This window comes from Onychostoma macrolepis, chromosome 04 (genome assembly GCF_012432095.1).
Source record: "Onychostoma macrolepis isolate SWU-2019 chromosome 04, ASM1243209v1, whole genome shotgun sequence".
NCBI classification, from domain to species: Eukaryota; Metazoa; Chordata; class Actinopteri; order Cypriniformes; family Cyprinidae; genus Onychostoma; species Onychostoma macrolepis.
The window spans coordinates 2978678-2994499 of NC_081158.1; the positions used below are offsets into that span (position 1 = coordinate 2978678).

The 15822-nt window shown below is 36.1% G+C and overlaps 1 protein-coding gene across 1 annotated transcript; it reads left to right on the top strand.

The window, feature by feature from the left end:
* Positions 1-1050: 1050 nt before the first annotated feature.
* Positions 1051-9361, top strand: LOC131539218 (zinc finger protein 271-like). Its single transcript, XM_058773616.1, has 3 exons — positions 1051-1517; positions 3513-4800; positions 5444-9361. The coding sequence occupies exons 1-3, from the start codon at positions 1322-1324 to the stop codon at positions 6048-6050; spliced, it is 2091 nt and encodes a 696-aa protein (XP_058629599.1). The 5' UTR covers positions 1051-1321; the 3' UTR covers positions 6051-9361.
* Positions 9362-15822: the final 6461 nt, after the last annotated feature.

A 15822-nucleotide genomic window follows, 5' to 3' on the forward strand; every position in this document is an offset into this window, starting at 1 on the left:
TTGATATCATGGTTCTACAATAGTAATATTTTAGTAATGCTGGAGTAAAACTGTGGTAACCATAGTTTTTGAAAGCATATGGTGAAGTTTGTAGTTACTATAGGTTTACTACTATGCTGTAGTAAGATCATGGTTATGGTAGTTACTGTGAATTTACTACAACAATCATAGTTAAACCATGGTTAATTTTGTGGTTGACTTTTGCATGGACATATGTGAACTGAATGCTTCTATTTGAAAGTCACATTGCATAAAACCATCTGATAAATATACTGTATGCATTTGTATGTTTAATCTGTTCACTGAAAATAAATTTTCAATTGCTATTGTACATTGTTTTTGATCCATTACTGTGTGCAAGGACATTTCGGTTAGCGTAATCGAACTGATTATGAACCACGGACCGACCGTGGACCGCCAGCAAACAGTAATTATAAACCAGCGGCTCGTCAGTGGACCGCTGTCAGAAAAGCAGTGGCTGGTGGTCCGCTTGAATAACGATGAGCAAACGGCGTCCGCCGGTGGGCCGCTGGTCTTATGTTAGCTGGGTAAAATCATCATGATGGCAGCCTCCATTTTAGAAAAGTCTGGATTTAGGCTGATTTGTCTGTGGTGTTACTGTCTTTTCTGGTGACTCCACAGAGCCCATAACTTGCAATATAAAGTCTGTGGTGTTGCTTCAAAATGAAATAGACATAAGTGGCCGTGTCACCAGTGTTTGACTGAAATTATTTAAAAATCTAAATGTTCTTAAGCTCTTATTTTAATGTATACAACTAATTTTAAATGCATAGAAATACATTTTATTAGAAAAAAAACAAACAAGCATCTTTACAAATTCTGCCTTTCATTTGCCACCCCAATTGAAGAATAACCCACATAACACAAGGAGGTAGTTTTATATGTGAAACCTGTTTAATATTTTGGATTTAGTTCATTTTTTCATAAGGCTACATATTATAAGGCTTTTTTAAAGGGAAAAAAGGACCTTATAGACACACTAAGTAATTTTCTCCATATTATTTTCCCTCCTCTCGCAGCTTCACTCCAGTCCAGCGGGTGGCGCTAAAACACATTCGTTTGTTTGCCAAACACCATTAAACCTCAGAGGAAGAAGTTCAGTTTCACCGCGCTCTCTGTTGTTTTGTTGTGATGCTGTTTTAATACAAACTGTTAGAAATGTTTCTGTAAATATAAAAATACAGTTATTGAATCAGGTCAGTAATAACTGTAATATTCTCATCCTCACAGTCGTGACTAAGTGTTGAAGCAAGCAGGAATATCTGGAGGAGGATCAGCTGAACTGAGATCTGCTGTGAAGATGGTGTTTGTTAAAGAGGAGAGTGAGGAGAACATGATTGAACCAGAAACATGGAGAATAAAACATGAGGAACCAGAAACCTGGAGAATAAAACACGAACCAGAAACCTGCAGAATAAAACACGAGGAACCAGAAGCATGGAGAATAAAACACGAGGAACCAGAAACCTGCAGAATAAAACAGGAGGAACACGGAGGTTGGTGTTTATTCTTCATTCATCTTTAATGATAAATGATGGCATGAACAAAGAAAAGCTTAAAATTGAATGGAACTGAGATACAAATACAAAGAAAACAATAGCAGTGGAAAAATACTGCAATAAAAAAAAGCAAACAAACACAATGTTATTGAAGAAGAGAACGTTTTTAAAGCAAGCAAAGAAAAGGAATGCCTAGAAATCTCTTTGTAATGAATTATTGCAGAAATTCTTCCACTCAACTGTTGTTAATTTTGCAACATGCAAATTATTATTTATATAATGTTATACATAAAGCAGCTGTTTTAGAGAGAGAGAGATGGTCAGAATTATATTGGTACCCTAAGAAAATATGATCAAAGAAGGTTGTGTAAATAAACCTGCATTTTTACCTTTTGATCTTTTAGAAAATAAATAAAAGTAATTAAAAATTTACTTTTTAGAATTAAAAATCTAACTTGTTAACTATGCAGATATATTTTCACAGGCTTATTTGTTCATATCTACCAAGGGTGCTAAAATAGCAAATCATTTGATAAATAAAGACTGGAAACAATGTTAATTTGAGGTTGAACCTGCTTCCTGGTAGGTTTAATTTAAGCCTCAATTTAATATTGAAATAATTCTAGTCTTGCTCCAGCTAAATTATGTCTATATCAGCAGCTATGAATAGTATATATTTGTCATTCAAAAATGACAAATTTTTGAACAAAGATATATGAGATAAATGCAGATATATGAAGAGTAAACAAAGCAGTGCTTTGAAAGCAATAACTTTCTTCATTTCAAGGGACTCGCGTTATGATAACATATTGGAATGCTTGGGTAAGATCACGTAACATTAGAACAGTCTTCTGTTTGTGCCGCCTTCATTTACTTACTCGTTTTCATCACTTTCGCTTTAATTCTCTGGCACGGACTCATTCGCGAAACTAGGCATCCAATCAGAGTTCTCACTTTCCCAACAATCTCCGGGTCTGGTGGGAGCACTTTTAGCTTAGCTTAGCATAGATCAGTGAAGCGGATTAGACCATTAGCATCTCGCTCAAAAATGACTGAAAAATGAGTTTCGATATTTTTCCTATTTAAAGCTTGACTCTTCTGTAGTTAAAGTAGTCCCCTGCTAGGTAACTAGTTATGATATAGCTCAACAAATCCGATAACATTGGTAATGTTATTGTTTTAGTGATTATGCAAACAAAAAGTTATTTTGTTTGTTGTTTGTTGATTTTTAAATATAAAACTTGAAGTGATTTGTGTCGGTACTTTTTGAACATCTCCAGCACATTTGAACAATTCCATGATAATACTGATAACCGTGATAATTTTGGTCACTATTATCGTGATGAGAAATTTTCATACCGTTACATCCCTAAAGCACAACTCTACCTTTTTTGTTAAATAGCCTATCAGTTTTAATGAACAATAATAGCCATTATAAAAGTATAAGTATGAAGTATAAGAGACTTGTGTAATAGGAAACAAAGTCAAAGCAAACAATTGAGTCAAACGTATGCTACAAAGTCAGTACTGTACTACAATTAAATAAAATAAATATATATGCATGTATAGATGCAGCCTTGATAAAAGGGGCAGAGCAAGAACACAGTTTTAGATTTAGTTTGTTGTAACAGAAACAATCTTTAGAGCGATTGAATAATATAGATGGAACGGCAAATAATAAGGGACACTTTTTCAACAAAATGTATGTTAGATAATTGTGTAGTTGATCAAACATATTTAATAGTTCTCTGTATAGAAACATGAGATTTGTCTATAATGTTTTAAAAATTATATTTTGAAGATCAATGTACCTCATTCATGAAAAGTTTCAGGGAGGTAAAATTTATAAAATTGCATCAAAAGGAACACAATTTTGAATAGAAATTGTCTTTACACTGTTACACCACAGTTCACTTTTATGTACTCTCACATTTCTGTTTTTGTTTGTTTTTCAAGTTATTAACAAATGAACTGTTTTTGCTTTTATTTTAGAGTTTATAGAAGAAAGTGAGGAGAACAAAGAATTGAGTGAAGTTGAGGAGAAAAGTCATATCAAAACTGGAGAAAAACTTTTGAGTTGCTCTCAAACAAAACAGAAAGATTTAAAGAAAAGAGGAGCCAAGAAATCTTTCACTTGCACTCAGTGTGGAAAGAGTTTGACATGCAAAACAAGTCTCGATGTTCACATGAGAGTTCATACTGGAGAGAAACCGTTTATTTGTAATCAGTGCGAGAAGAGTTTCACACAAAAAGGACACTTTATGACACATATGAGAATTCATAAAGGAGAGAAGTCATTCATATGTAATCAATGTGGAAAGAGTTTTGCGTGCTTAGCAAACCTTAAAGTACACATGAACATCCACACTGGAGAGAAACCTTACAAGTGTTCACATTGTAACAAGAGATTCAATCAGTCAACACTTCTGAAAAGACATGAGAGGATCCATACTGGAGGGAAACCTTATGAGTGTTCACACTGCGACAAGAGATTTGGTTATTTATCAACTCTGAAAACACATGAGACGACCCATACTGGAGAGAAACCTTACAAGTGTTCACATTGTAACAAGAGATTCAATCAGTCAACACATCTGAAAAGACATGAGAGGATCCATACTGGAGGGAAACCTTATGAGTGTTCACACTGCGACAAGAGATTCAGTTATTTATCAAATCTGAAAAGACACAAGAGGACTCACACTGGAGAGAAACTGTACACTTGTGATCAGTGTGGGAAGAATTTGACACAATCATCAGACCTTAACAAACACATGAACATCCACACTGGACAGAAACTGTACACATGTGATCAGTGCAACAAAACATTTTGGAGGGCTTCAGACCTGAGAGTTCATACAAAGGAGAAGCCACATTCATTTAATTTGTGTGGAGAGAGTTTTTCAGGTCTTCAAAGTTTGAAAGTTCATCAGAAAATACATATTGCTGTGAGAGAGTACATGTGCTTTGAGTGTGAAAAGACTTTTAGTTCAGCAAAGTGTTTAAAACTGCACGAGAGGATCCACACTGGAGAGAAACCGTATAAGTGTTCACACTGCAACAAGAGATTCAGTGATTCATCAACTCTGAAAACACATGAGAGGATCCACACTGGAGAGAAACCGTATAAGTGTTCACACTGCAACAAGAGATTCAGACATTTATCAAATCTGAAAACACATGAGAGGATCCACACTGGAGAGAAACCGTATAAGTGTTCACACTGCAACAATAGATACAGTTGTTCTTCAACTCTGAAAACACATGAGAGGATCCACACTGGAGAAACCTTACAAGTGTTCACATTGTAACAAGAGATTCAATCAGTCAACACTTCTGAAAAGACATGAGAGGATCCATACTGGAGGAAACCTTATGAGTGTTCACACTGCGACAAGAGATTTGGTTATTTATCAACTCTGAAAACACATGAGACGACCCATACTGAGAGAAACCTTACAAGTGTTCACATTGTAACAAGAGATTCAATCAGTCAACACTTCTGAAAAGACATGAGAGGATCCATACTGGAGGAAACCTTATGAGTGTTCACACTGCGACAAGAGATTCAGTTATTTATCAAATCTGAAAAGACACAAGAGGACTCACACTGAGAGAAACTGTACACTTGTGATCAGTGTGGGAAGAATTTGACACAATCATCAGACCTTAACAAACACATGAACATCCACACTGGACAGAAACTGTACACATGTGATCAGTGCAACAAAACATTTTGGAGGGCTTCAGACCTGAGAGTTCATACAAAGGAGAAGCCACATTCATTTAATTTGTGTGGAGAGAGTTTTTCAGGTCTTCAAAGTTTGAAAGTTCATCAGAAAATACATATTGCTGTGAGAGAGTACATGTGCTTTGAGTGTGAAAAGACTTTTAGTTCAGCAAAGTGTTTAAAACTGCGAGAGGATCCACACTGGAGAGAAACCGTATAAGTGTTCACACTGCAACAAGAGATTCAGTGATTCATCAACTCTGAAAACACATGAGAGGATCCACACTGGAGAGAAACCGTATAAGTGTTCACACTGCAACAAGAGATTCAGACATTTATCAAATCTGAAAACACATGAGAGGATCCACACTGGAGAGAAACCGTATAAGTGTTCACACTGCAACAATAGATACAGTTGTTCTTCAACTCTGAAAACACATGAGAGGATCCACACTGGAGAGAAACCTTATAAGTGTTCACACTGCGACAAGAGATTCAGTGATTCATCAACTCTGAAAAAACACGAGAGGATCCACACTGGAGAGAAACCTTACAAGTGTTCACATTGTAACAAGACATTCAATAATTCATCAGCTCTGAAAACACATGAGAGGATCCACACCGGAGAGAAACCATATGAGTGTTCACACTGCAACAAGAGATTCAGTGATTCATCAACTCTGAAAACACATGAGAGGATCCACACTAGAGAGAAACCGTATCACTGCACTGCATGTGGAAAGCGTTTCAATCATTTATCTGCTCTACACAGTCATACAAAAAACATTGGGCCTCATTAATGAAACATTCGTAAATATAGGAGTAAATGTTGAGTAATTTGCGTGTAAAACAGACCTTCCGAAAACTCTCCAATGGATTCACAAACGCTTTGTAAACATCCAATTTGATAGTTAAACGTGTATGTTAATGAATTCCAATCATTTGTGAATAGGGCGCTCATGCACGCTCATTCACAATTAGCATAATCCCTGCCTATGACTACAGCTACGCAAATTTCATGTCCAGGAACACAGTGGAATATTCTGGTCTACTCTCTCAAGTTTGGCTCCAGTATATAGCATAAATTCAAAAAAGACTAATAGGCCATATGGCGAACAATAAATATTCAATAGCGTGTGTCCACCAAAGCATTTTTAGCCACCTGAAAAAAGACAGGTGCTCTTCTGAAAATGGCCAACTGGTGGCGCTTGAAAACTCTTTGGTGGCACAGCGTTTTTCCCATAGATCGACTGTAAAAAAAAAAAGAAAAGAAAGTTTTTCCAGCTGTCAATTTGGTTGCTATGAAGTGGAATATCCATGGCAGTAATGTATTACTAGTATCTCATTTTGAAGAATATTACTGAATATAAAAATGCAGTAACCAGTGATATTAACTTCTCTATTGTTGTTCAGTTGTTGTACAAGTAGGATGATTGGTTGGTGTAGTATTTGTCCCGCCCCTCCTCCATTGATTGGACGGCTGGGTAAAAAGTAACAAGCGCTGCTTACTACCCAAAGCTAAACTGGAGCTAAACAGTTTATCAACTCTAAGCTACAGAAAACAAAAAAGCAAGCAGACTTGTAAAATATTATAATGGCAGTGCATCAAAATTCAGTGTCATCAGTTTGCCAAAAAGATCACAGAACATTTTACGCACCATACTAGCTGTAAATTTCTTTCGTAGCAACTAACGTTTTGAAAATACGAACATTTTTATGAATCTGAAACATTTGCGTCAGAACGGCTTTACAAACAATTTACACAAAAATTTGTTCTGCTCGTGTTTCATGAATGAGGCCAGTGTTTCCCACAGACTTGGACTCTATTTGTGGCGGTATATATGACAATTCATTCTCTGCCAGCAGGAGGCGCTTTTAGAGCGCGGAGAAATAGTGGTTTCCCCCGGTAACGCTATACACAAAGCAGGGATGTAACGATTATAGTCTGAGGAATAATCATGTTTTCACGATTATTATGCTTTTATTAATTTCACGACATAAAATCACATAAATGCTCTTTAGGATTATTTACTAATGCCTTTTGAAACAGAAATAACACAGTAACCAATAATACAGCACAATATAATAATACTAAAGAAAGAAAAGTCCATCTCTCCTATTGGAATTAAAAAAGGTGACCACTGCTCTGTAAACATCCATGTCAGTATTTCACTTTTGAAAATAACAAATGGAAATAAATCACAAATGTATTTGGTGTTTTCATTTGGTATATTCTTTCTACATTTCTTTTGGACCTGAGGTACAGAACTTGGAAAGATGGTGAAAAAAAAAAAATTGACTTATGAATAACACTATAACAGGGATGATAAATCACAATGTTAATTATGTATTAAAATACAACATTTTGGACAAAAAACTGAGAAATGCATTTTTATCAAAATAGTGCATTTTCAAGCAAAATACATTCAGATGTCATATTCTTTCACCTGTAAATAATATGAATAATTGAAATTGCATTCAATAAACAGAACAAAAAAACAAACAGACACACACACACACACACACACAAACATATACACACACATATAGGCTACATACATACTTATGTATATATAGAGAACGCGCCCACACACACACACACACCCCTATTCAGATAAACGGGTTATTGGTTACAACTAGAGATTTTTCTGTGTCTGTAAAGGCATCTCTCTCACTGACTACTTCGTCCCGATCAGATTCAAAATGGTCAAAAAAAAGTTAATATGAGAGAGAGATAGTTCTGGAGACACCATCTGGTTCACCCACCCCAATGAGCGCAAGGAATGTCTGTTTTGGGAAATGTGTTTTTGTGTGTGGGCCATTGAAACTGTTATGTGCTTTATACTTTAAATGTTAAAAGATGTATTGGTGTTTAAACTGGGATAAAGGGAAGTTTTTATTAAAGATTTTCACAAACATATCAAGAAAAAACATCAAACATACGTAAAATGAGCAATGACTTTTTTCCTTGCAAGTCAAGACAAGCTAGTGTTGTTAAAACAATTTAAAAACTAGTTAAGAGTTTGGCAAAATTAAATAAAAAGAAGTAGAGGTAAGCGTGTTCGCTCATCTAAAACAAAAATGCATCAGGAAGCGTTTGTTAAACAACACAGGAGTTTTTCTGTTTCAATTTAAAACCAGGTAGAGTTTGTTACAAGTTAAAACAACAACATAAGATACTTGTCAGAATCTTGTAGTCTAACATTACAAGTTAGAAAATTAAAAAGCAAGTAAGCGAGGATTACCGTCTTCTAAAACAAAAAAGATAGGCTAGAGATTGTCACAAATTAGAAACAGGGCTTAAAGTTCTCCGGCGTGAAGCGTTTGGCTGCGAAAAAAAAAAATTCCTACATTAAAAAAAAACTTGTTGATATCACCTTCGAGTCCATGAGTTCGCCTACCAATGAGAGGAGCACAGCTTTCACTCTCAACCAAACTAACATTACTAGCCAATCAGAATTGTTTGCTCTTATAAACACGAGACGCACATAATTGTATCCAGTAGCAGAGCCGCAGCCCTGATGAATGGAGAAGCACGACATGCTGAAAAAGCTGCGAGGCACAATGATCAAAGATGTCCATCTAGCACATATTTACCATAGACTGTAAAAAACACAGAAAAACTAGAAAGCAGCTGAGCTTTGTAAACAGCTCAGAGTAATCATGTCATCTCCATAAGAACGATATGATTGCCAGAACAAATTTACCAGGATTTTTGAAAAGGTCCTGTTCTCACATGATCTCTAATGGTAACTTGCGGTAATTTACCAGTATAGACTGTGTGTGTGAAAGGGGCTAAACTCTTCCTCTGCATATGTTGTGAATTTGAGTTAACGTTCATCTGGGAAAACGGTGTTCATTATCTCACTAGATTTGTAACTTAAATAGTTTATAAACCTTTGCCAATACAGGAGAATATGTCAACCTATTTCTAAATATGCCATTTATTGTACTTTGCGATTTCAAAATAAAGGTTTTTTAGTTTGCATGTGGCCAAATATTAAAATTTAATGGATTTAAATATTGTTTAAATCATGCTGTAAAGTGAATTGTAACCAGTCCGTTGGCGCCCTCTGCGGGTATTTGTTATAATACATAATGTAGGCTACTTAAGTTGGTTATATTCATAATGTATAGGCATATTGCATTATGTATTTTAACAGTGTTGTTCAATAAAACCATGCAGTTACTTGGTTTTGATATTTTATTTGAGCCAATTATTATTGCCTCATCGTTAGTTTATAAATAAATAGTAAATAGTCATACTAAAGCCTGGTTTTCACTTAGGCCTGTTTGTGTTACTAAAAATATCAGATTACTCAATTGTCAAAATAATCAGTAGATTACTTGATTACCAAAATAATCATTAGTTACAGCCCTAGATGAGTTAAAATATTTCAAATTACAACTGCATTGTTTGACTTTCTGTAATTAGAAGACAAATATTTTATTGAAAATTCCTTAAAAATAGTATTAAAATATTGTCTCATTCTAGTGAACCAAGTATCTGTATTTTGTCTCAAGTGTTTTGTCACACCCCTAGTGTCGATAAGCGGTGATATAGCTCATTTTCCAAGTTTATGATATAGCTTTAATTCTTCAGGTCGACCATATATTCACGAAAAAAAAAATCAGTTTGAATAAGGAAATAGTATAGTATCCTTTCAAATGTTTAAGTTGCCACAGTCACTGCATGCTTTGTATGTGCTGCCCGCCAACCCCCCGGCCCGGCCCGGCCCGCCCGCCCCCGGAAAAAAGTTCAGGCTCAGGATTTTTTTTGCTTTAACCCATGGTTATTGTTACATTACTGCATGATGGAATTAACATTAACAAAGCTTAATAAATGAAGGGGGAAAAATTGTTTACCATTATCTTTTGTGAAGTAATGCAGTAAAAAAAAAAAAATCTAAAGTGTTACACATTGCACCTGTCAGCTGAATAGATAGCTAGACAAGTAATGTAAACTGCTACTTTCCTAATTACAGCCCACAGAATATTTAAAACGGAAATAAAACCTGGCTTTTTTTTACTACAACCATATCAAAACGCTAACGCTAACAATCTAAGTTACATGAAAACAATGACGGAGCCATATGCTAGCTCAAATTTATATTCAGCATAACGTTACTCAACTAGTGAACATATGGGAATACAAATTCACTTACAAAAACGTCGTTTACTTGCCAGATACAAAATGTGTGCTACATATCCTCGAGTTTCTAGTCAGTATCCATCCCTCTTGCTTCACTGCTGCAATCCAAGTGTCTCGTTGTGTTTTATTTTTCGGAAATCTAAACACTTTAATCCCCGACGGCAAGTTAGTTCCTGTCCTGAGAGAGCATCCAACCACCGAACAACAGGGTCCTAGTTTTAATTTTGCCATTTTTTAATCGCAAGAATAAATAAACTGTCGCAATATCACTGTGTATAACCGTCTCCCGCCAATGTTTTGAATGTGCGCATCAACTAACCGGAAACGTCCAAGGACCAAAGACGTCACTTCCTTACATGAACGAATAGCCGTTGAATCTATACGCTCACAGACCGAATAACAGAGACAACATTACTACAATATGCTACATCAGCGGTTCCCAATCCCAGTCCTCACCATGATTCCAGTTCGAAGCGAGCGTATGTGTTACATACAAAGGGGATTAAAGTGTGCGAGAGACGTAAATTTAAATAGTATTTATTATGTCACACTTCTCTAGTAAGTTTCGTTTGTGTGTGAAGATGCTGCGCAGCGCAAATCCTTGAATGAATGTTCCGAAGTGAAATAAACTTCAACGGATTTCCCTGCTCAGGGAGTAGAGAGCACTGAACACTGTGTAGGGATCATATAAATCGGAACACAGTTCATGCACGTAACTCTTCTAACGAGCTGGTTATCTGATTCAGGTGTGGTAACTAAGAGAGACATGCAAAATATGCAGAGCGGATGGGTGCGAGGACTATAACTGGGAACAGCGCTGGGCTACAACATGTGTAATTCAGCTGTGAGAAAGCTTTATAGAACAGTTAAAAGTATTACAATACCAGGAAGGAAGATCGGATTGTTGATGTTTGTCTGCACAGCGCGCATGATTGCACTGATGACGTATCCTGTCTGCGTGAACTGGGAGCGCAGAGGTATGCTAGTACATACGTTGACAGGCAGGTAGGAAAGCCAATTAAAACGCTCGGAGGCCTCGGACCGAGCGTTTTGATTGGACGAACATTTCTTGGTCCTACGTTTTCCACAGAATATATAAATACAGATAAATACTTAACTTAATGATTGCTATAGGGATGCGAGGAGACTTTCAACCAGCATAACAAAAAATGTTTCTGAAGACAAATCACCTATGGCACCTTTAAATCATACGACAATCATATTTTTTGACAGTGTTTATAGGGAAATTCAAAAAAGCCCCACAGTGACTCAAATTAATCAGTAAAGGTTTTTGAACTCATCTGAATGACCGGATTCGCTAAATAAAATGATTCATATATGAGAAAGTAGAAATTTTAGACAAGTGCTTTTGATTATTAATTTCTATTTCTGTCAAGTTGTGACAAAAAAAAAAAATTAGCAATGTAGCACTTTAACTTGTTGAAAAATTAGTTTGTTACTTGATAAAGCTACATTATTTTGAAAACAACTTAATTACTGTCCTGCAAATGAAGTGTAGGTCAGTATTTAAGTAAATGTAGGTTAATTACTATTATCACTTCTTTTATTCAGTTACTTCCCATCACTGCATATAGAATCCATTTATATAACTAACTCAAACAAGTACTATAGTTTTGATAAATGCACACAGAGGGACACATGGAAGCTGGACTTACCTAGGGGTGGATAACCTCACTTTATGCATCACTGAGGCTTCCAGTGTATAAAGCAACTGACTACATGCATCAAACCTGCCTAGGTGTTTCAAAACAACAACAAAATTAATATCACTAGGGTTGCACTTTTCTAAAAGCATTTATTAGGGGACACTGACAGGTGAAAGGCTACTGACCTGTGCTACTTCACTCTTTGTTCAGTGGCAGGCTGAAATGAATCCTGACCAACAACTGAAACAACATTAGGGTAGCTTCAAGCCACTGCGTGAGACCCGAGGTTGTCCGTGTGTCTACCACGGAAGACTCCGTGGTGCCGCCACAGAAATTCACAATAAGCAAAAGGCTACAAACTGATCAAACTGAATTACATGAAAACAGGGGTAGATGAGATTTGTGAAGCTAAAGAATTGGAAATCTCAACCTTTGACCCTGGGACCCAAACATTTTGGTACACTGTAAAAAATGACTGTGATTTTAACTGTAAAAAACTGAAAAAGCTACGATAAAAACCTGTTAAATGGTTAACGGTAAGTTCCCCTAATATATACGGTGAAAAACTGTAATAGACATTTCAGACAATTTTACGGTGAAATACCGCTTTTGGAAGTGAAAAGAATGTAAAATTTACAGGGAAAAACCGTAAATTGACGTTCCCAGGATTCCCTGCATTGCATTTCAAATTTTGTTTGAATTTGATGTTTTTTCTTTGAAATAACTAGGTTTATTCTTAGTTTTTTTTTCTTATAAGTTATGTTTATTAGGGTTGTATGTTACATCTAATATTGTTAAACTAATGTTTATTGCATATTTCAGTTTAATGAGTCTCACCATGATGGTGTTTAGTGCTTATGTGAATGACACTGTGCACCTTCTATATATGTTATTATTTAAAAGCTGCTTGTGATGGGCTTTGGTTCATCATGTGACTTTCTCATCACCACCGGCATTTGGTGGTTATCAGTGTATTTCAAAGGTACAAAACAGATTTCAGTATTTCAATAGGTTGTTATATTAACATTATATCAGTTTACGGTATTTAACTGTAAATTTAAGTTAAAACCTAACACGTTCCTACCGTATATTTTACGGTATAATTCTGGCAACCACAGCTGCCGTTTTTTTACCGTAAATTTTACAGCATTTTTTTTTTTACAGTGTATGGAAGGGTAAAGCTGAGGAGAGACTGAAGAACTGTGCGTGCGCCCAATTGCTCTCTCTCTCACACACATACAAACATACATACACACACTCACACATTCAAGGTGCTCAAAATTTTCCACATTCCACATCTCGGTTTAAATGATTCAGTTTCAGGTATTCTTTACAGTTACTCCTTACAGAAGATGAGTGTTCGTTTAAGAGACCAGTCATTGGTGTTTAGTGATGAGTTTTAGGCTCAAAGTCTGCATTTAAAGTCACACCAGAGGTGTTCAGCTTGGCTTTCTGCAGACCAGTCAAGTTCTTCCACACTGATTAAATCAATCATTTCTTTTTGAACCTTGCCTTATACACAGAGGCATTGTCATGTTAGAATAGAAAAGAGGTCCTGTCCAAACTGTTGCTATAAAATTAGAAGCAAACAATTCCCTAGAATATCATTATATGGAAATTACTAAAGTAGTCAAACCTGTTCATTAGATGGGGGTGACCCAATACTTTTGGCATATATAGTGCACAACCAAAATTTTACTGATCCAACATCTTTATTCAACAACAAACAATATATTTACACAACTAATAAACATATGGATGCACCTGGTACTTGTCTGACATGTTTGATTAACATTCAATATTGGAGTAAAATTTTAACATGGTTTAATTTATTCCATACAAATCTTTAACAGATTGTATTTTCAATTGCGTTTTCCACATGTGGGTGCATAAATTGTGACAATCCAAAAGCAATTGCAAATTTTGCATTACCGTTTGTATTTTTGCTTTTGCGAACGCAGTGACTGCCACATTTCAAATGAAAATGCAAAAACTGTATTTCCCATGTCTTACGAGTTATGAGCCTGTTATATTTAAATAACAATATTAATTACCACATTTGCTTTTTCACTCTGTGTGACGTCACTCACAGACGACTGTGCCGAATGCTTTGATCAATGGAGGTAATCGGTAAAGGCTCTGCTAAAGGCAGCTGCCAATCAGTTTGTGCCTGTGTGAATGAACAGACAGCCTTCTTGGCACAAATCATAATTCTGTCTTTTTTTTACCCCAAATGCAGCGATTATACCCTGCTAACAGCGGGAGCACCAACGGTACGCACAATAGGTCAATATTCACTCACCCAAATACCCAAACGCTTTTCACCTGTCTCAACATCTCTCGCTGTTTATCTCACTTCGATTGATGCAAATGAATAAACTTCCTTATAAAAGTCAAGAAATTTGTAAAATTTTTTGTCAGGTGTCTAATTAAATGATGTCATTACGTTGCTGTCTTGCTGCCAGCCAATCGCTACATTGCTGATCGCGGTTTGGAGTATCGATACATAGCCCCTTTTAAACCAACCCATGAACGTGCAATTATCTCAGTTAACTCAATCCAGCCATACTAATCATCAACAGCAGGTGCGTGCGAAGAACCGAATTAGCCAGATCCTGATTAGTGCGATGATATCATCTTGGATGTAATAAGCCACGTACGAAGAACGGGCCCCAGCACACAACTATTGATCCACGATGTTGCCACGATGTCGCAATTACGAACTGGCAACGTCAAAAAGTTCATGTATACGGGACTTTCACTTTTCCGGTTGCCACGACGTAACTAGTTACATCGCCATGACGAAACTTTGGTAACCAGATTACGTAACATTTACATTTTTTTGTTAGCTGGGCTGTCATCTAAATGCCACTTCAGCTTCTTCTGTTTCAGCCCTATAGTGTCTTATTAAGTGAAATTATTAAGAAAATGTAAGAATTTTATATGAAAGACTAATAAGGTTAAGGAAAATGCCCTTTATATATGCAAAAAAAAAGTTTCCAATTTTAAAGTTTAATAAAGCAATAACTTATATTGTCATATAAAATCACTCACTGCACTTGGCTGAATAACGTTTGTAAATTTAAAGTTTTATTTCATTTCTGTATATTTTTGTACCAGAATACTACTGTTTGACTGAAACAGTTTCTGAAACAAAACTCAAGTCCTAAGTTTAGTTGATAATATTGGTTAACTAAATTAAAATATTCAGTGATGTGATATGTTCTCTGCGTGGAGTAACATCTGGCACAGTTGCAGCTTGTACTTATTATTAAAACAAATAGAAAGCAAACAAGTAGCATTAGTAGTCATTTATTTTAGTTAACATATTCTATGATAAATTTGAACAGATTTTTATTCTTATTGTAAACTAATGGAACATTAGGTCATGAATATTGTCTCAAAAGTCATGGAAATGTCATGGAAATTTATTGGTAAAAATGTGTACGAACCACAGTGTCCTCGGCTCAGATGGAGGGAGTTTATGGAGACTCCTATGTTCGTTGGTGCATCCCAAAACACAACACTTGTAATGCCTCTTTGGCGCTGACATTGTATCTCCCGCAGCAACAGCAAGAAAACCGTAATGGCAGACTGCTGCTTCTCACTCAGGGCTGTGAATATGTTAATAGGGCAGAGAGCGTCATAAATGGGCGGGACTTTTTCTCTATGGTGACGTGTACATAGGGAGAATCTGAAACCGCTCGTTTGGAGAGAATGTTCATAATCAGGCACGTAGCCAGCTATGAGACC